The sequence below is a fragment of the Balaenoptera ricei genome, chromosome 20 (assembly GCF_028023285.1).
Source record: "Balaenoptera ricei isolate mBalRic1 chromosome 20, mBalRic1.hap2, whole genome shotgun sequence".
Taxonomy (NCBI): Eukaryota; Metazoa; Chordata; class Mammalia; order Artiodactyla; family Balaenopteridae; genus Balaenoptera; species Balaenoptera ricei.
The window spans coordinates 12,217,192-12,237,583 of NC_082658.1; the positions used below are offsets into that span (position 1 = coordinate 12,217,192).

General features: G+C 46.9%; 1 protein-coding gene across 1 annotated transcript in view; it reads right to left on the bottom strand.

The window, feature by feature from the left end:
- Positions 1-20,392, bottom strand: part of NPLOC4 (NPL4 homolog, ubiquitin recognition factor) — a 56,546-nt gene that overhangs the window by 21,490 nt on the left and 14,664 nt on the right. The window contains exons 4-12 of the mRNA XM_059906582.1: positions 19,085-19,261; positions 16,871-16,919; positions 16,046-16,140; positions 13,737-13,860; positions 11,482-11,661; positions 8,242-8,328; positions 6,224-6,295; positions 5,678-5,804; positions 888-1,048 (exon numbers count right to left, since the gene is read on the bottom strand). Coding sequence (XP_059762565.1) covers positions 888-1,048; positions 5,678-5,804; positions 6,224-6,295; positions 8,242-8,328; positions 11,482-11,661; positions 13,737-13,860; positions 16,046-16,140; positions 16,871-16,919; positions 19,085-19,261 — 1,072 coding nt within the window. The remainder of the gene's footprint in view (positions 1-887; positions 1,049-5,677; positions 5,805-6,223; positions 6,296-8,241; positions 8,329-11,481; positions 11,662-13,736; positions 13,861-16,045; positions 16,141-16,870; positions 16,920-19,084; positions 19,262-20,392) is intronic.

A 20,392-nucleotide genomic window follows, 5' to 3' on the forward strand; every position in this document is an offset into this window, starting at 1 on the left:
AAAAATTGCTGAAAGATATCAAATCATTTTAAAGAAATTAGATCATCACTCTTTCTGGGTTTTCATTGCTTGCCTATTTTATTTCCAGGCCCCTTCTGCCAGCAGGTCTTTGTGGCCTAAGTGCAGTGAGATTGTGAGCAGACCTGTCAACCTAGAACTCCTTACACAGTGAAAATATCCTTCAGAAATGGAGAACAACATACTTCTCAGACACACAAGAGCAGCCCTGGACTACAAGAAATATTAAAGGGGTCCTCCAGACAGAGCGGTGCCAGATGGAAACCAAAGTCTGCCCAGGATGCGGAACAGGCAAGGTGCCTGCCTGTGACCAGAGCAACTCCCATGAGGAGGATGGGAGCCGTGTTGCTAATCCCCAGGGAAGCACCCAACTCCGACTTGTTCAAACCAGATCACAGTTTTCAAAAAAGTCGTTTTTATAGCTTTCACAGGAAACAAAGGTTTAGAAATGGACAACTGCTCGTCTAAGCGGTTAACCTAAACTTGGGTCCCGTCAGGAGAGCCTAACTTCTGCCAAGCAGCTCCAACCTTCACTCCTGCTGAGGCCCTGTTAGGCACCAATTCTCCTTTTCAGAAACTGAAACGGTCTGTGTTGCAGTGGTTTCACTTCTATTATGTACCCCTAAACCCAGTGCGTGTCACCCCCACTTCTGCTTATAAGCCCTAACACTACAGAAGCCTGCCTGAGTAGCTAACAAAAGCCCTGGAAATGCCACAGAGTCCCTTATCCACAAGCTAGGCTCTAGACGACCACGGCTGACCAACAGCTCCCATGGCCAGAATGCACCAAAATTAGCAACGTCCAGGACAGGTCAGCGTCCATGCTGCTCTCCATCCACTTCTCCCTTTCGGTACCATTGCATTTTTACCTTATAAAACACATCAGGCACGTACTGCTCGCTGCTGGACTCCTTGGCGTAGCCGAGCTCAGGGGCGTCCTTGCAGGGCAGCAGGCACTCATCTCGGACCAGCGCCATGCACTGATTAGACACCTGGTACCCTTCAAAGTGCACCTGGTTGTCGGGGCCACCTGCAAGAGAGAGACCTTCAGCGAGAATCCTCCAAAGGACGTTCAAAACAAGTGTCATCCTTTACCTTGGACCTGCAGAACCAACTTTCATGAGTGTGTCTTGGATAAGAATCAAAAATGTTTGACAGCAGTTTTACGACAGCCTTGGGCACAAGGCCTTGAACACAGGGTGTGCAGATGCCACTGCATCTCCTCAAACAGGCCCCACCAGTGACACGCTCTCTCAGAATCGGGAAGCAAGACTGTTAAACCTTCTCCAACACCCACCCAAAAGCATACTTGGGCTCCTGGTTTTTAGTTTCACAGAGACGTGAACAACAGACAGAGCCCTATGTTCCAGCAAATTCTGTTCTTGAGTGAATGCAGGGAGACGAACGGGAGTGGATGGGAGAAAACAGAAACCTTTCCCAGCACAGTGTCAGTACCTGCATAGCATGGAGAGCAGCCCTGACCTCAGACACCTGTGCAGCTGGCACATCAAGGAGGCGTGGACCCCACCACAGTGCCTAGGAGGTTGCTCTCCCTGCACTGAGCCCTGCCCTCCACGCCTTCCACTCTAACCTCTCTCAGGCCCTGCTCCAAAGAAACCCACAGTAGGGCTTACAGTTTGGGACAAGGGTAAAACCCATCCCAAACGGGTCAGGAGGTCAGGCAGTACCGAGCATGCAGCCGTCCTCCTCTCCTGCAGAATCAGGGTTACACTCTTACAACTATAACAGCCATCATTTTTATGGCTTTGGAGAATTTTAAAAAACCTTCAATATCTCTTAGTTTCTTTGACAAAAACAGAATAAGTTACTGATCAGGGAACAGAAATTTTATCTGTCTGGCTCTCAAACATTTACCAGAAAGCAGATCTGATGGCCAAGCAATCAAAAATGTGAAGGACAGGGCAGAGCCAGCCTCCAAGGGACAAACAGGGGCCAGTGTCTGCTCAACTCCGCACACCAGAGGCCAACAGCAGCTGGCTTCCAAATGCTGCATCACACTGGACTCCAAAGGCCCGGTGGACAGTCAAGCCCAGCATCTTCTCTCTGGCCCTCAACTCACACACTCGGGGGAGGTGGCCAGGCCTGGACAATGACCGCTAAGGTCAAGGCAGCAAACACAGGGCATGTGACCCTCTGGTGCAATCCGGGGAATGAACGTCATAGCACAATGAGTGTGCAGTTCACAAGGAGCAGAGAAGGTCGGGAAGGAACATGGAGGAGCCGCCCTTGGTGTGTGTCCTGTAAACCTGTGCTGGTTTTGAGACAGATCTGGCCTGTGAGAACCAGGGAAAAATGGAAAGCAGTATTTGTAAAACGGAAGGTTCTTAAAAAAAGCAAACTCAGTCCATATGCATAGTCTCCAAAGGTAGAGTCACTGACAGGAACCGCAAGCTCCCCTTTCCATGTGGAAAAGCAAGAAACCAGGTCCTGAGGGGTTCTCTGAACCTTGCTGGAAACCTGGTACTGTCCCAGAGACGAAGCAGGCCAGGCCAGTTAACTCTCATTCCCTTCCCAAATCAGTCCATCAGGAAGTCCACTGTGTGATGGAAAGGGGCGGTGATAAAGGACAGCTGCTACTGAGTCTGAGACACAGCCCAGAAAGTAACACACACAGCTGAGAAATGGGTGTTGAGTGTGCCAGGTGACCGAGACACAGAAACCAGCATCATGGCAGGGAGTTTAAACTTGGGCTCTGTGATGATTCTCCTTCCACAAGCTCCGTCATGTGCACATGGGCAACCCCACATGTCATCATCACTCTTTTCCCCTAAAGGTTTCAAGCTAGAGAAGTTCTTAGAAGGGATCCACAGACACAAGGCCAAATGGTAAGGCCCCCACACCCCAGCCAGCACCTGGGCCTGCAGCATCAGCAGCAGCTGTGGGGAGCTGACAGCAGCGTGACCGTGGAAGCACCATGAACCCCGGGACACACCAGCCAGTCTCCCGGGAGACGGCCACAAACACACAGGACTGCTCCTTCCTGTCCCATCAGGGTCTTAAGAATGGGACTTCGGCAAGGGCGTTTCAAACAGCTCCCCAGGGTACCAACACGTCCCTGGTCAAGAACCACTGATGCGGAGGAAGAGAACAATCTGTCTGGAGTCAGAAGATCTCTGACACTTTGGATAACCACCTTCCATCGCTGCCCCCTGGGAAAGGGAGAGGAATTACGAGTCTGAGCATCTCACAGCATTACCAAGAGGGACAAATCAGCACAGATGTGAAAGGACTCTAACTGCAGATCTTATTATAAGTTAAGTGATTTTCTACCTTATAGTTCTAAAACGCTAGTAAAGTGCCAATTTCGGAGGCAAAAATTCCAAGGACAATCTATAATTTCCAAATTCCCAACAAGAGGTATGAGTCAATAACTGAAAGTACAGGCAGCCCCCAAGTTGGAAACTATTTATAATTCTAAACATGTACCAGTTCTTTGGGCCCACTGAATAATTCCCCACAGAAACAGTAATTAAAGGGGTGAGGTACTATGGGAGCCCACGGAAGCCTAAAACAGCAGTTCTCACAAGGAGCAGTTCTGGAAATCTGTGGAGGTGATTTTTGGTTGTCTCAACGAAGTGGGGCAGTGGGGGGCAGGGGCTGCCAGTTTTAGCAGGCTAGAGTCAAAGGTACCAGACATCCTGCTGTGTTCAGGGGAGTCCCACACAATAAAGAACTGTTCCACATCCCACATGGCCTTGAAATGTCCCCCGAACACTCCTGTAGGCAAAACCCCTATTTGTGATGATCTAGGATTAGAATCAATTGTATTTTATACACAGCCACAGAAACAAACATGCCCAGCTTTAACACACAGCGAATCCTCTAGAAGCATGATACCACATAAGCTGAGGAAGGGCCCTGCTTGGCTCAGAGCTCCTTGGAGAGCTGCTGAGTGTCTAGGAACCACGTCGCTGATGCCTGTGCAGGCCCCGCCCCACAAGGTTGGCAGCTCCGGCTCCTCCACTGTGCTATCCTCAGCAGGTACCAGTCCCCAAGCACTGGCACACAGAATGTACTGTCTTATTACATGCTCCTTCACTATTATTTCTCCTTAATGTTTTAGTCAGCCTACCACTCTGCTTTCTTTTTTAGAATCAGCTGTGTGGGCAGGTATATTATCTATGAATTTTACTTTCTGGATAGTAAAGAGGTGTCACAAATGTTCTAAAGAGCAGGTGTCCAGTCTGATAGGCTTGAGAACCACCAGACTAAATGCCTGGACCCAGAATCTCAGCCTAAATGAAGGGGGCAGGGGTTTATGTGATGCAGGGAGTAGAAAGAGAATACTTTCCTCCCCTTCATCAAACAGAAAGCTGGCTTGGCAAAATTCTGATTATGTAAAACGTGTCTCTGCTCTCCTCCTTGGCTCCTGCTATCCTGAGTGCTCTCATCACGACAGGCCCCCTGCCCCATCTGCCCCCATGGAAGGACTCTATGCTACAGAATTACTGCTTCTGCAAATCCCAGTCCAAACTCCCATCCACTTCCTTAAGCATCTGACCCCATTAATTTATGCTAACATGTGAACAATGCAGCCATGGCCTCTCATGCCCCCAAAGTACATTCATTTCAAAAAGGTGCTGGTCACTCTAAATGGATCTCAAATCAAATGGATCTTAAAAATTCAGACAGTATGAAAGATGTTTCCTTCCCATGGTAGTAGTAACAGGCTCAGCTGGGATTAATAAGGCATCTAGTTACTTACATGCTTGGGCTGTTTGTAAACTGGTATTTTGAACTAGAGGAAGCATGGTTACCATGAACAAACTGGATTATCATCTCTGTGATGGTAGAACCCAAGTCTTCACAGGATAGAGGTTAGTGTTTACTTTAAAAAACTGACCAAAGAGATTGTTTTTATTAGTTGGTTCTCCAAGTTTCAAATTCCTACTTCTTTTAAATCATATGGTCTTATGCCTGGCTTTTCTCTAGGACAGCATCTCAAGTATGTTATAAAAGATTTGGTGGCACTTTTTTACAGGCCACAGTCTTTTATTATTATATATTCATGCTGTACATAACATGTAGTATGATGTGAACAACACCTCACACACACACACTCATCACTCCCAAAAAAAGCTTTATGGAAATGGTTTCTTAAAATGACACTCCCACTCATAAATAAAAAAGTAACAGGAACAGTAAATCACTCTTCTCCTGGACAGCTAGACAGAGTCATCCTTGGTTACTGGAAAGGGGCAAAGATAGCCCAGAACTCAGATCCAGAACCAAGTGAACTTGGACTGAGGCCAAGAGAATGGACTAGAGGAGGGCTACACTGAGGCCGCAATTCTAGTAGTTTTGTGTGATGTTGAGTAGTTCAAGATTTTTGCCGCAAACCAAAAAAGAAGAATCTTATGTCTCACAGGCCCATTAAGAAAATCTATTGTAGGGACTTCCCTGGCGGTCCAGTGGTTAAGACTCCACACTTCCACTGCAGGAGGCATGGGTTCGATCCCTGGTCAGGGAACTAAGATCCCACATGCCACGCGGTGCAGCCCAAAAAAAAAAAAAAAAAAAAAAGAAGGAAAGAAAGAAAATCTATTGTAACTAAGTTAAGAATGCAAAGCTACTGAAAGAGGAACAAAATATATTAACAAGGTAGTAATATTTACAATATAAATGCCCCCATTTATACCTGTAGCCACTGCAGTAACAAACTTGGATCCAAAATGTCCATCTGGAGAGAGTCGACATATGTTGGGATGCTTATTTTGAAAGTCTCCTGCAGTGATACATTCTTCTGAACTCAGGAAATAGGTGTCCTAAGAAAAGAGAACCAGCATACCAAGTTTTATAGCATCATGTCAAAATATGCTTCTATTTCTTCTTTAGAAAATATTAAGAACTAAACTATGACACGTCACAAACTACGGTGAAGCAAGTACCTATAATTCCTGACTGTTACCAACTCCTCACAGAAAAACACGTGTAACCAGTAACGCCAGAAGCACAGGCAATCCACCTCATGGGCTGACCTCCAAAAAGCAGTGGTTTATAAAGGTAAAGTCTCTCTGATCTCCGAGACAGAATGAACAGACCCAGCCTTAATTTATCAAGAACACTGTGTTGAAAATAACGTGGTCTAAAAGCCAGGGTGAGCTGTGCAGAGACACTGGAGAGTGCAGCCCAGAGCTGGTCCATAACAAGCTCTGGCCAAGCGAGCATCCCTGCCCCATCTCACCTTATTTCGACTATATCGAACTGTACCCTTTCGGGTATCTTCCGAGACAAGGTCTGTAAATATCCAGCCAACCTGCATAAAAGAGAAGAATACCTTCTGAGTCTCTCCCTGAAACAGGTGATGAATGTCTTCTAGCTTCTGCCCAGAGAGGAGACTCCTGGAAGCCAGTTCTTTCTTTCTAGGTGAGTCAGCTCCTCAGCTAAGCCACTGTCCACACCAGGGCTCTCAAACTCTACTCGGCTGACACTGGCCGTCCTCCCCCTGGTGCTGCCGGGTGGAGATGAGGGCAAACGAGCACATCTCATTTATTTGTTAGAAAAAGTCTTCTCAGCACCACCTCTGTGCCCTGCACTATGCTAGGTGCAGGGGACCTCTGGGTGGATAAAATTAACAGAACGTCAGTGAAAAGGGAATTTACACTCCAGAGAGGAAGACAGATAACGAGCAAGCAAATAAAGACAATGCCACTTCAGACGCTAGGGCTTTCTCTGTAAGACAGGAAAACATACTCCCCAGAGAATGCACGTAACATAAAAAAGAATGATAGAACAGAGACTTCGCACAGCTGCTCCTCTGAGCTCCGGTGTGGGGCTAAGGGAAGCATCTGAGGGTACAGGGATCTGAAACGCCAGTCCCAGGGCTTGGGGCAGGGTCGGCCTCCCTGGCACGTCCTGCTACAGCAACAGTGCCTGTCTGTGTGCTCTGTGACTCCTGGCCTTCCTGTGCCCATGAACCTCACAGCTGATTACCATTCCTGAACCAGAACCTGGCTGGGAGGTCTAAGAGCGGGGCTGGAATCCAGGCACACACCTACTGTCCTTCGGAGAAGTGATCTGCTGCTTGTGACCCTCTCTAGCACAACCCTGACATGAAACTCTTCAATTCCATCTCCTGCAGACACGACCAGGCAAATCTGGAGACTTTCATTTTCTTTAAAAATGCCCAAAACCCCCCGAGGAGGATGGCAATGGAGAAAATGAGCCTTAAAAGGATAAATGTAACTCAGCAGTAAATAAAGCAGAACCAAAATCAAGCTAAATCAGGGCTAAGGAACCAGTGTTTGGAGAAGGGCATTTAAGTAACTTCAAGATCTTCTAATTATGACTATCATGACCAAACGTTTACAACAAACATAGGTAAAAAAAATTACACTGATTTTTCTTTTGAACAAGAGAAACTTCCAGAATTTAAACCAAAATATGCCCCTAAATCATGATGCTGACTCCCTGTTAGAAACAACAAGACTTTTTTGTTCTTAAAACGATACAGTGACTTTGTTCCATAGCATTCCTGGGTTATAAGGCACATTTCCAGTCTTCCCTGTTTATCTGTAGGGAGTTTATTTCTCATTGTCTAAATTGATTAGGAAATAAAGGATAAAACTTACATAGCTATTAAGAGTGAATTCCTAAGATGTGTTCAAATTCACAGTTCAACATTATCTATAAAACACCATCTTTATAGTTCCTGGGAACTTAACCAAAGATGTGAGATAAACCAGATAATCAGACTCAAAAAGAAAATTCTCCTCTGTCTTCTAACTGCCCAGGAAAACTAAGAAGGCTTACACGCTCAGATGCCTCAATTATAAACAGGAGGTTCAATGAGGATTGAAGAGGGACCACCAGAAGCTCCAAGTGTGGGGGACAGAAAACGATGAGCGCAAACAGACGCGCGAAGGGAGAGCTCACACCTAGGAGGATGTGCCTTAAGAGCCTGGCGTCAAGGTCCCCTCTGGCAGGAAGTAGGGGTCTTGCTCCTGCTGCTTCTTTCCTCCCCCACTTTGAGGCAATCCTTAAGAAGTATGTCTGGCGGATTTAAATATAACAGTCCCTGCACTGGGATCCTTTTTTGGGTGCCCAATAAACACAAGCGAGGTTTCAAAATGTGCCAGGCCTGCACCTGACCTTGTGCAGTTGGGAGTTCAGTCCCAAACCAGGCCTGGCCATACCACCCACCTAGACATCCCCAACACAGAGCCGGGGCCCCCCCTCAAGGCCAACAGAGTACTTCAGTACCTTCCTCAGGCCAAGTTTGGCAGCAATTTCATCAACCACCTCAGCCTTTGGGTCTTCAAGAAGCTCCAAGCTATTCTGTGTACCAATCTGTGGGGGTATTAAAGAGAGAAGATGGATTTAGAGGAGGGGTTCAGAAAAGCAGCACAGCAGCTCTGTTCCATTTCTGGCTCAGGTGTCACAAAGGAGCACCGGTCTCCCCCTTGCCAAAAAGGAGAGTTAAGGCAGCAGGAAAAGCTCAACCAGATAACACAGGCCAAGCCCTCCAGGCTCTTCCCTTCTAGGGCTGTGCTTTGCTTTTAATCAAGATTCAGAGAACATGAAGAGGCAATATTCAGGCTGGTTCAAGTTAGCAGCTCCGCATGAAACATGTGGTTGTTTAGGACTAGGGAAGGCTCTCTACACCTTAAGGTTCCTTCGTTGGGGATAGAAGTTAGTTTCAAAACTCTCTTGGATAAGTAGTTTTCACTCCAAATAGGCTTGGCTAGATTAGGTAAGATTAGAGCTGTAAGGTAATGTTCGTTCCCAGAAAACAGCCTTGGAAAATTCGTATGCAGCTCCTGCAGGGACAGTGCTTAGCTTCACAGGCAAGGCAGAGTGAGAGAGGACAACAGATACACACACCCTAAGCCAAGGATAGGGCACCTGAAATAGGTAACCTGCTGACCGGTGGGCAGAGCCCTCAGCTTGGGGCAGTGGCGGGGGGCTTGGGCTGGCTCACATGCAACCTACACCGGCCACAGGATCCCACTTCCTGCAGTGGACAAAGCTTGCTGAAATCTTTAATCTGCACTGAAATGCAGCTCATAACGCTAAGCATCGTACCGAGCAGAAGACCTGGCTATAGAATATGAAAGTGAAGGTAATTCCAAATTGAGCTATACTAATTGGGTATATCCTTGTAAATTAGTCAAATCCTGGCAAAACAACAAAAGAACTTTATGTTGCTGGGTATGACCCATATGGAGATCATTAATACCTCCAGAGCACAGGTCAAAGCACAAACTCAGAACAAACCTAAGGATTTTGTTTCATGACATGTGGCAGCATGAGCTTCAACTTCTAATGAGCTGGAGGTTATTAGAGGTCAAGTGTTTCAACCTCCAAGATCCCCAATTTGGGAGCTCTGATGATGTTGTTAGTAGTCTGGACACCAGAGGCTTCTGTTCCAATTTTTGTTCAATCATACTCTTAACAGAACTGTTGAAATGCTTCATGAAAGGACCCTCCTCAAAACTGAATTGGAACGTCTTGTGCTTCCAAAAGCAGCTCCCGCTGACAGAGCACACTCAGTGCCCAAAGGGCCAGACAAGCAGAGTCTCTGGGTGAGCATCTACTGCCATCTCATGTCTCCCTGGAAGTGAACCATCACAAAAGGCCTGGTCAAACATTTCATCTGTAGCTCTCAGTAAATAATGAGAATATCCAAAGGAGTAGACAACACACAATCTGTATAAATACAGCCAGGGAAGAAACGGCATCTGTGCAGGAGCCACACACCTGCACAACAACCAGTGGCCACAAGGCCTGCAGTTTCAGACCCTGGTTTATTTAAAAAGTAGACCAGTCACGGTGAGATCTCCAGAACACGGCACAGGTGACACACTTGTGTATGGCGTGGTGCCCACCCAGAGACAAAGGAGGGGATACTGTGAAATATCTGTGTATCTGCTTATACTAAAAAAATCAAACTTTAGAGATCTAAGCCAAAAACTGCTTAAGGTGGGGGCTACCTGTAGGAGAGGGAGGAAATTAGATGAAGGGGAAGACGTTGTTTGTGGATCTCACTTTGCAAATGTGCAAATTTTTTTTACTTTTCCAACATTTTTTTAAATAAAAAATTTCAGACATACAGCAAAGGTTAAAGAATTTACAGTGAACAATGATATCCCACCACCTAATTCAGCCACTAACATTTACTATGTTCCATTCAGCCCTCTGGCCATGCCTCAGTGCACCATGTTTTTGTGTTTATACATCACACAGTCACCTGCCGGCACAAGACCCTCCCCCAACTACCTCAGCACATCATGAACCAGGATGCAATACGGTTCCAATCTTCACTTTTGTAGTAAACTTATATACAATAAAACAAAATAAATATTTTATATAATATATACTATACAACCATATAAACATTTTACATAATTGTACAAATTAAAAAATATATACGGGCTTCCCTGGTGGCACAGTGGTTAAGAATCCACCCGCCAATGCAGGGGACACAGGTTCGAGCCCTGGTCCGGGAAGATCCCACATGCCACGGAGCAACTAAGCCTGTGTGCCACAACTACTTAGCCTGCACTCTAGAGCCCACAAGCCACAACTACTGAGCCCACACGCCACAACTATTGAAGCCCGCACGCCTAGAGCCCATGCTCCGCAACAAGAGAGGCCACCGCAGTGAGAAGCCCATGCATCGCAACAAAGGGCAGCCCCCGCTCACTGCAACTAGAGAAAGCCAGCGGGCAGCAACGAAGACCCAACGCAGCCAAAAATAAATAAATAAATAAATAAATCTATTTTTAAAATAAATAAATAAAAAATATATACATAAAACCAATCCTTAAATACTGAAAATAAAACAAATGAACATAAAAGTGTAACTCATTGGTGACGTAATCATACAGGGAAGATCTTCCAAGTGACTTTAAAACACAGTAACCAACTGCTGGTCCCTAGTGGGATATACCCTAGGGGCCCTCCCCTCCCACCAAAACAATCTTCAACTGTTTTCAGTCCTACACTGGTGGTAATTTTGATATTGTTATTAAGACAGTTACATGTGTGGCATAAGATAAAGAACTTGAGTAATTTTGTGACTCTAATTCCATAAATCCTGGGACAGCTGATTGTAGGCATGGACAGAGGAGATACAGAAGCAGAAGAGAGAGGGCAACTGTATGACACTTTTGGGGGAACTGACAAAAGTTGAATAAGACGGCAGATTAGATAAAAATATTGTATCGAAGTTCAATTTACTTAAGTTGCTCAATGTACTTGTTATATGAGAACATGTCCTTATTCTTTGGAAATATACACTGAAATATTTAGGGGCCATGATCTTACTCTCCAATAATTCAGAAAATAAATACTGTGTGTGTGTGTGTGTATAGAGAAAGAGATAGACTGGGCAAATGATACAGTAAGAGAAGCAGCATGCAACGTGAAAAGGGCTCCCATACAGCCTTCAAAACAAAGCAATACAGAGACCCGTAGACTGCAAATCCTGTTCACATCTACCTGAGGAGGTTCATAAATCGCAGCCACTTCAGCCCTGATACCAAGAGGAATGTCTTTGTGCTCTGTGTACCGTCCATACAAGTACCCGAAGTGCTGGTTCCCTGTCTTCCTCCAGAAGTCAAGGAAGCGGTCAGCAACTGTATGATTCTCAAACATGATGTTGTCCACATGTCTGTATTTCTGTAGAGTTAACAACAATGGGCTAAATTAAAACACTCCATCAAAAATAAATAAGTTACTATTTTATCACAAACCGTTCACAAGTATCTTTTACCTAGCTTTTTAAAACACACACACACAGACACAGACACACACACACACTTTAAGAATGTACTCTCGGGGCTTCCCTGACGGCACAGTGGTTAAGAATCCGCCTGCCAATGCAGGGGACATGGCTTCGAGCCCTGGTCAGGGAAGGTCCCACATGCCGCGGACCAACTTAAGCCCGTGCACCACAACTACTGAAGCCCACGTGCCTAGAGCCCGTGCTCCACAACAAGAGAAGCCACCGCAAGGAGAAGCCCGCGCACCTCAATGAAGAGTAGCCCCCACTCTCTGCAACGAGAGAAAGCCTGCGCACAGCAACGAAGACCCGACACAGCCAATCAATCAATCAATCAATCCATCAATAGATAGATAGATAAATAAATAAATAAATAGAATGTACTCTCGGGACTTCCTTGGCGGTCCAGTGGTTAAGACTCTGCGCTCCCAATGCAGTGGGCACAGGTTCGATCCCTGGTTGGAGAACTAAGATCCTGCATGCCACACGGGGCAGCCAAAATAAGAAAAAAAGAATGTGCTATGCCCTTAAGACCACTTCAGGTTCTAGTGGGTGGGAGGGGTAGGGGTGGGACTCTCATTAAATTAATTCAAATTAATCTTACTGGGATTTTGCCTAAAATGCAGGTTTTCACAATCTCTAGGTCAAAAAAACAGTTTTCAAAAAGAAATTAAGACAGAAAGAAAGAGAGAAGGGGAATTCCCTGGCGGTCCAGCAGTTAAGACTCCGCGCTTCCACTGCAGGGAGCGAGGGTTCGATCCTAGTTGGGGAACTGAGATCCTGCATGCCGCACAGCGCGGCCAAAAAAAATAAAAACAAATTTTTTTTTTAAATGGAGGGGAGTTCCCTGATGGTGCAGTGGTTAAGAATCCACCTGCCAATGCAGGGGACAGGGGTTCAATCTCTGGTCCGGGAAGGTCCCACATGCCACGGAGCAACTAAGCCCGTGCGCCACAACTACTGAGCCCGTGCAGCCTAGAGCCCAAGGACCACAACTACTGAAGCCCACGTGCTGCAACTACTGAAGCCCGCGTGCTGCAACTACTGAAGCCCGCGTGCTGCAACTACTGAAGCCCGCGTGCTGCAACTACTGAAGCCCGCGTGCCTAGAGCCCGTGCTCTGCAACAAGAGAAGCCACCGCAATGAGAAGCCCACATACGGCAACGAAGAGTAGCCCCCACTTGCCGCAACTAGAGAAAGCCTGTGCACAGCAACGAAGACCCAATGCAGACAAAATAAACAGGAAGGAAGGAAGGAAGGAAGGGAGGGAGGGAGGAAGGAAGGGAGGGAGGGAGGAAGGAAGGGAGGAAGGAAGGAAGGAAGGAAGGAAGAGAATGAGAGGGAGGGAGGGATGGAGGGAAGGAGAGAAAGAAAGGGAAGAAAGGTTCTCAAACAGTTAAGGAGGCGTGGAATTCTAAGGAGCTAAGAAACACGGGCTGGCAGCGGCAGGGGAAAGATGAGGAGGGCTATTCTTGGAGGGCTGGACAATAAGAGTGGAAAAAGCCAGAATAACTGCACACAGTTTTCCCTGATTCTTTTTTCACTCCTTCCTGAGCCCAGCTCCCTTCCTAACCTGGCCTGGACAGATGCCCTGAGCTGGTCCCAGGGCAGTTCTGTTCAACTACCAACTTCCAGAGCCACAGTTTCTTAAAAGGTAAAGTCACAACCACTGAGCATTTTAAACAGTCACCAAGAAAATTCTGCCCCCACACAAGCCAACAAATCAGAAAACTGAAGGCTCCCCTCTATGCTTGAAAGAGCTAGAGATCTTACAAATAATGTCCTCAGTGTATGATTTCCATAAAAGCGTCAATCAATCAGCCCCAAAATACCCAAGACTCTGCCCCATGTAACTCACACTGCTACCGGCAGCTCCTTTCCAAGGAGGGGCTTTTCCAGACATTTTCACTCCTCAGTCATGAACACAAATCTACTGCTTTCTGCGTCTAGATGGATATAGTGAACATCTCACCTGTCTATTCAGCGTGATGGCACTTGGCTGGCACTTAGTACAGATGCCATTAGGCCACGGAAGGTGTCCCTCACACCCTGATTTAATCTTGCAACTGATGTTCTCCAGGGCAACAAATTTCCCCCTGAAAAAGAAAAGGCAACTTAATTAATTAAACATTACAATGGTGAAAAGTGTAGCAGGAAGCTGGAAATAAAATGGCAGGTATCTCACGCTTCCTGAAGGGAGTTCTCAGGAGCTAAGCACGTGGTATCCACAGCAGGGAAAATGTGCTAAAACTTATTCTAATGGAGTTGTAGCTTCTGTCCTGTACACCAGACTGTACAGGAATACAGAAATATTTTCCGATAAAAACAGTTTTAATTTTCACTATCACTAACATCTATTTTTTTTTTACTTTTTTTTTTTTAATTGGAGTATAGTTGCTTTACAATGTTGTGTTAGTTTCTGCTGTACAATGAAGTCAATGTGTGTATATATATATATATATATATATACACACACACACACATATATATATCACACATATATGTATATGTATACCTATATCCCCTCCCTCTTGGACCTCCCTCCCACACCCCCATTCCACCCATCTAGGTCATCACAGAGAACTGAGCTGAGCTCCCTGTGCTATTCGGCAGGTTCCCACTAGCTATCTATTTTACACGTGGTAGTGTATTTATGTCAAAACTAATCTCCCAATTTGTCCCACACTCCCCGTCTCCCCGTGTCCACATGTCTGTTCTCTACGTCTACGTCTCTATTCCTGCCCTGCAAATAGGTTCATCTGTACCATTTTTCTAGATTCCACATATATGCGTTAATATATGATATTTGTTTTTCTCTTTCTGGCTTACTTCACTCTGTATGACACTCTAAGGTCCATCCACATCTCTAAAATGACCCAATTCCGTTCCTTTCTATGGCTGAGTAATATTCCATTGTATATATGTACCACATAAGATTTTCAAGAGTACTGCTAAATATCTAGATCTAACCTATGCCACTGACAGAAAATGAAGTTCTTTTTAAGTTCCATCAATTTATCAGAAACATTTATGAGTCTAGTACTTAGACTTCTGTATAAAATTCTAATTCATAGAAAAAACCTGATTAGGATACATAACAAAGATATCTTCACTCTGCTTTTGGTCAGTGAGGATGTCCTGGGCCCCACTGTGGACTTTGGGTGAGTCTGCACAAGTGACTTCACCCTCTGCCACTTTCCCATTCACAAATGGTCCAGTGATCAGTCCTGTCCTCACAAGCCAGCAGCATGCTGGAACGATGGCACCTGGGAAGCAATGATTGCCACCTAGGCTGCATGTTAACAACAGCAACAAGTGAGCCCTTGACCTAGACTGACAAAAGGCAGACAGGTCCCAGCACACTCATGCTCTGGTCAAGACAGCTCCAGAGCTTACCCCACAGATGGGCAAAAATGGGCTTCTGGTGGGATTTTTTTTTTCCTGGTCTAACTTGTTTTAAAAGTCATTTTAGGATGTCAGTGGGTTGTCAGAGAAAAACTACGAGCAGGCCAACATGACATTCTTCACAAAACGTTGCTGACTCGGGTTCAGCCACCGTCTCCTCTCCCTGCACGGATAGGAATCATAAAATCACAGTAAGAAGTCTGTTACTTTCTGGTGAGGTGAGCATATCAACAGAAGGGGGTTGCACAGGCAAGTACCTGACATAGTTTAAAAGAAATCAAACTGCTCTCAGCTTGCCACTGTCACAGCGTGCTCTCTAAGAGCCAAGGGACAGCTGCCCCCATTGCCCAACCCCACCCACACTGCCCGTCTGGCCAAGCCTGCAGACAGCAATGCTGAGGCACCAGAGGCCAAGCCATGGACAGCGCCACAGCCTCAGCCCCACTACAGCTGTGAAATTGAGCTGATAAAGAGGCAGCCTCCAGGGCAAAGGGCAGACTCCACAGACACAGGACTGGCCACCATCACGCCTTATCTCATCCAGGTTCAGAAACAACTAAGTTGCCAGGGTACTGCATACCCGAGGGAAGGTCAGCGGGGTGCCCCCAGACCTCCACAGCCTGGCCTCTGCCCGCTTGGCCTCTGCCCATGCTCTGGGCACTGTGGATTACAGCAGGCACCAGAGTCTCCCCCCACTTGTTTCTCTTTTAGAATCAGGACAAGATTCACGAATACAAACACTTCATGCCCAGACTTTGATCTTTACTTTTCTCACTCATATGCCCAGGGGCTTTAAGCAACACGTGCCAGAGACAGAAAATGAACTCTGAGCCCCAAAGCCACATGGGTGCCGCCCCCTGCATTCAGGCTGCTTACTTGTCGGCCCCTCCGGTCAGCTTCCGGATGTAGGCGTGGAAGGACATGTGCTTCACGGGAGGCTCCAGGTGATTTAGGTAGTCCTCGTCGAAAGGCTGCCAAAACACACAGTCAACACAGTCATGCACTTGCCGCTGGGGTGGCGGTCTTGGTCGCAGCCTCCACCCACCAAGCCCCGAGGCAGGTGGGCAGGCAGTGAGGGAGAACTGGCGATGGGTCCTCACTATCGTTCTAAGTCAAAACCAAGTTCTTCTCTGTGTACCAGTTATCTTTTCAAGATTGAAATGAATCTCTATTAAACACAAAATGCTCTAAGTCAAATAAATATCAGGTAAATTGTGCACACACACACAAAAAAAAGCCACACGATGAAGCAAGAGGAGCCTCATGAAGAAAACCAGATTGGCCTTCCTGCCGTAAATTCAGTGTTAACCAGTCACCAGTCGGCACTATCGTGGTAACTCTCAACCTCACCACGACAAATCAGTAGAGGAGACGTGAGATTCAGGGTAGAGTAAATCAAAACGATGAGCACGAAAACCGCCAGGCCCGGCTTTGTGTCAGGTTTTAAAAGGACTGTCCAGGGAGCCCAGTGTAAACGCTGCCCCTTTATCACAGCAATACCCATGCCCCAGCCGTTCATAATCCACCCAGAAGGTCACTCCCATAAATAAAGGCTCGTCCTCTCAGTGTAGCCTGCACTAGTGGGAATACGAGGCCCAGGGCAATAAATAGGTTAAGTTCCTTGAACCACTCCGACCCAGCCCAGGGACTTAGGGGAAGTGTCAAGACGGCTCTGGGAACTCACTCTACTCGGACTCTCACCTCTAGAGGAACGCAGTGCACGCACTTCCCCAGAGGCCCATGTCGGCACCTAGAGCACAGGGAAGAGAAACGCACGGCGTCAGCATGCTGCTCTTCTGCTGCTGCCTCCCTGCATGTTGATACTTAAAAGGCACATCATACCTAATAAAGTACTTCCCCATCCACATAAAATTATCTGAAATGGTATGTGGTGAACAATTTTTTTTTTTTTTAAAGGGAACGCTATTTATTTATTTTGGCTGTGTTGGGTCTTCATTTCTGTGCAAGGGCTTCCTCTAGTTGCGGCGAGCGGGGGCCACTCTTCATCGCGGTGCGCGGGCCTCTCACTGTCGCAGCCTCTCTTGTTGCGGAGCACAGGCTCCAGACGCGCAGGCTCAGTAGTTGTGGCTCACGGGCCTAGTTGCTCCGTGGCATGTGGGATCTTCCCAGACCAGGGCTCGAACCCGTGTCCCCTGCATTGGCAGGCAGATTCTCAACCACTGCGCCACCAGGGAAGCCCCAAGTGAACAGTTTTTAATGGTTTAATATTTTGGTGTGTATTAGAAAATACCGACCAGCGCACCAAACCTGTGATTTCATGGCTATTAACTGATTTCATGGATATTAACACAAACTAAAAGCAAAAGTGAATGGATTTAAAGTCAATTTAAATAAAAATGTTTGGTAAAGACTAAGAAAGTTGGTACATGGACATGGCAAAAACCCTGAGAATGGTACATAAATAGCTAAAGTGTGGAAAACACCCACTTCATGCATATTTTGGAAAAAAGCAGGAGAAGAACGCTGGGCTCTGTGGGTTTCAGTCTGCACACAGTAGGACGGTGGAGATGCGTTCGGGCGCCAACAGGCTCAGTCACAGCACTGTCCACATGGGGTCGGAACTCCTAGGTGCATCGCATTCTATATCTCAGAGCAGAAAGGGCCTGAGTCTCCCGACAGGCAGACTCTTGCAGGTGATGCATGCACAGGCACATGCACACTCAAAAAGATTCCTAATGAGGCCTTACAAACACGGATCGGGGTAGGAGCGGCACTGGGTCCCTGGGAGGAACACAAATGGGGGCAGAGAGTCAGTTGATGGCCACGGCCACAGAGTGGCTCCACGCCAACTGCAGCTCAGCACCATCTGGGGCCCTTTGATCTGAGACATACAAGTCACTAATGCAGCATGTGGAATCCCAATATCTCAATGTCTTGCTTACAGGGTGATGCAGTTACAAAGACTCCACTGAAGAGACAATCTTCGCTCAGACAATTTTACATCATTGAGTGTGAACTCAGATGTTTCTAAATAGTCTCCTTAAAAAGAACTGCAAAAAATCTAAAATAAACAAATGTACACAAGCATAAGCATTTTATACAATCCTTGGTGAAAAGTGAATATTCAAAGAAGGAGCAGCACCTTCAGCAAATGAAGTGTTCCCTAGAAGAACGGAAAGAGTGTACTGAATATGGAAGGTTGAGATTCCTCCACTAAAATTAAATGAGACAACGTGAACAAGGACCTACACCAGCAGGTGCCCAGGTACCACCCCCTCCACCCTGTCACACTTGTTAAAGCCCACTCTGCATATGCATTCAGGTGTCTCAGGGGCACACCACGGTGAGGACTTCTTAGAACTCTTAGTTCTCAACACTTAGAAAATTTTAAACTACATGTGGGGCTTCCCTGGTGGCGCAGTGGTTAAGAACCCGCCTGCCAGTGCAAGGGACACAGGTTCGAGCCCTGGTCCGGGATGCCACGAAGCAACTAAGCCTGGGCGCCACAACTACTGAACCTGTGCTCTAGAGCCCGCGAGCCACAACTACTGAGCCCGCGTGCCACAATTACTGAAGCCCGTGCACCTAGAGCCTGTGCTCCGCAACAAGAGAGGCCACTGCAGTGAGAAGCCTGCGCACGGCAACAAAGAGGAGCCCCCGCTCGTCACAACTAGAGAAAGCCCACATGCAGCAACGAAGACCCAACTCAGCCAAAAGTAAAAATTGATTAATTAATTTTAAAAAAAGACAATCACAGTGTATTTTAAAAAATAATAATAATAAAGTACACGTGGAGCATACTTTGAGATTCAAACAATGAGAAAAAGCTCACAGAGTAACTTGAAGTGAGATGTAATCTGAAAATAGATGGTCTAACTCAAAACTTACATTTCTTTATCAGGACACGTTACAGACATTTCACTTCACTGACACTGTGGCCCCGCAGGCACTTACAGCTGTGGGTCACGGCTCCTGTAGATCTTCCCGTCCTGCCTGCTGAGGTACTGGTCGATCTCATCTTCCACCACGCTGGGAGCACCAGAGGCCTTTAACCCCAGTGGAGCCGATGTCTCCATCTCAGACGACGGTCCAGCAAGGCTCGAGGGAAACAGGAACAACAAATCTCCATGCCTGTTCAAATGACATATGTTAAGTAGAGGCCTCCTTCCTTTCTTCACAGCCTGCGCTGCACAGAAGATCAACTCAGGTGTGAGAACCTCTGACACCTGCAAACAGCAACATCAACCACCCTGCAGGCCTAAACAATGAGGCTTCCCATTTTAAGAGACCAGAGTTCTCTTTTCCCACCTCCCCTATGCCTCTTCCCCTTATGAAGGTCAGCAGCAGGCTCTCTGGACTGTAACATAACTTCCCTACAACCACACTGCGCAATCTATGCTGCACATGCATACACGCACCTGATTCCACAAAGAAGACACAAAATCACAGCTGACACTGGAGCTGCATGGCCCCCTCCCTCCTCCTTCTCTGCTTAGCTCCCACTTGCCCTCATTCGTTCCTTGGCCTTCTCTTCAGCTGCCCCCCATTTACTTGCTTGGGACATATCCTTCCACTGCTTTCTCTACATTCACAAATACATGTGTACATAACACACGTCACTGATATACAAACCTGAGATGATAAGAGACACACTTTCTGCATTTGCTGTTCTCTCATAATCCCTCCAAACATGGTCTACGTCTGATCAACGTTCCGCAGTGAAGTTGCCTCACAATACGCTTTGCTGCTCCCTGCATGACGGACATGGCTCCCTGTGGGACCTGCCACCAAGGGCCCCACTGCGGAAACGCCCAGAGACAGGCAGCCGCACGGTCTCCCAGCCATAGGGCGGATTTCCGGGAGAGGGCCCATTAGACTTCAGGAGTTTTGTTTGTTCCTAAAGCCGCTGACGTACTGCTTTCCACAAAGGCTGCCATGATTCACAGTGCAAAGGACAATATTTGGTTTTCGATCATTTTCAACGTGAACGGCGTCCTTCCACCGTGAGACCCGCCGCTGACTTCGCCAGAGCCTGACTGCCACCCCGCAGGTATGGGTGAACAAGTCCCCACCCGGGAGCGCTGCGGGTCCCGAGACACTCAGCGTGTTCAACACCAGTCCAGGAGGAAAAGCTGTAGCACCACCACCAGGCAAGTATTTCACTGCTCTCAACAAGATGCACACACACGAAGAAAGACTGAAAGAACTGCCTGCAGTCCCCAACCAACAAACGGAGAGAATAGGAGCAGGCGCCACAGCTGG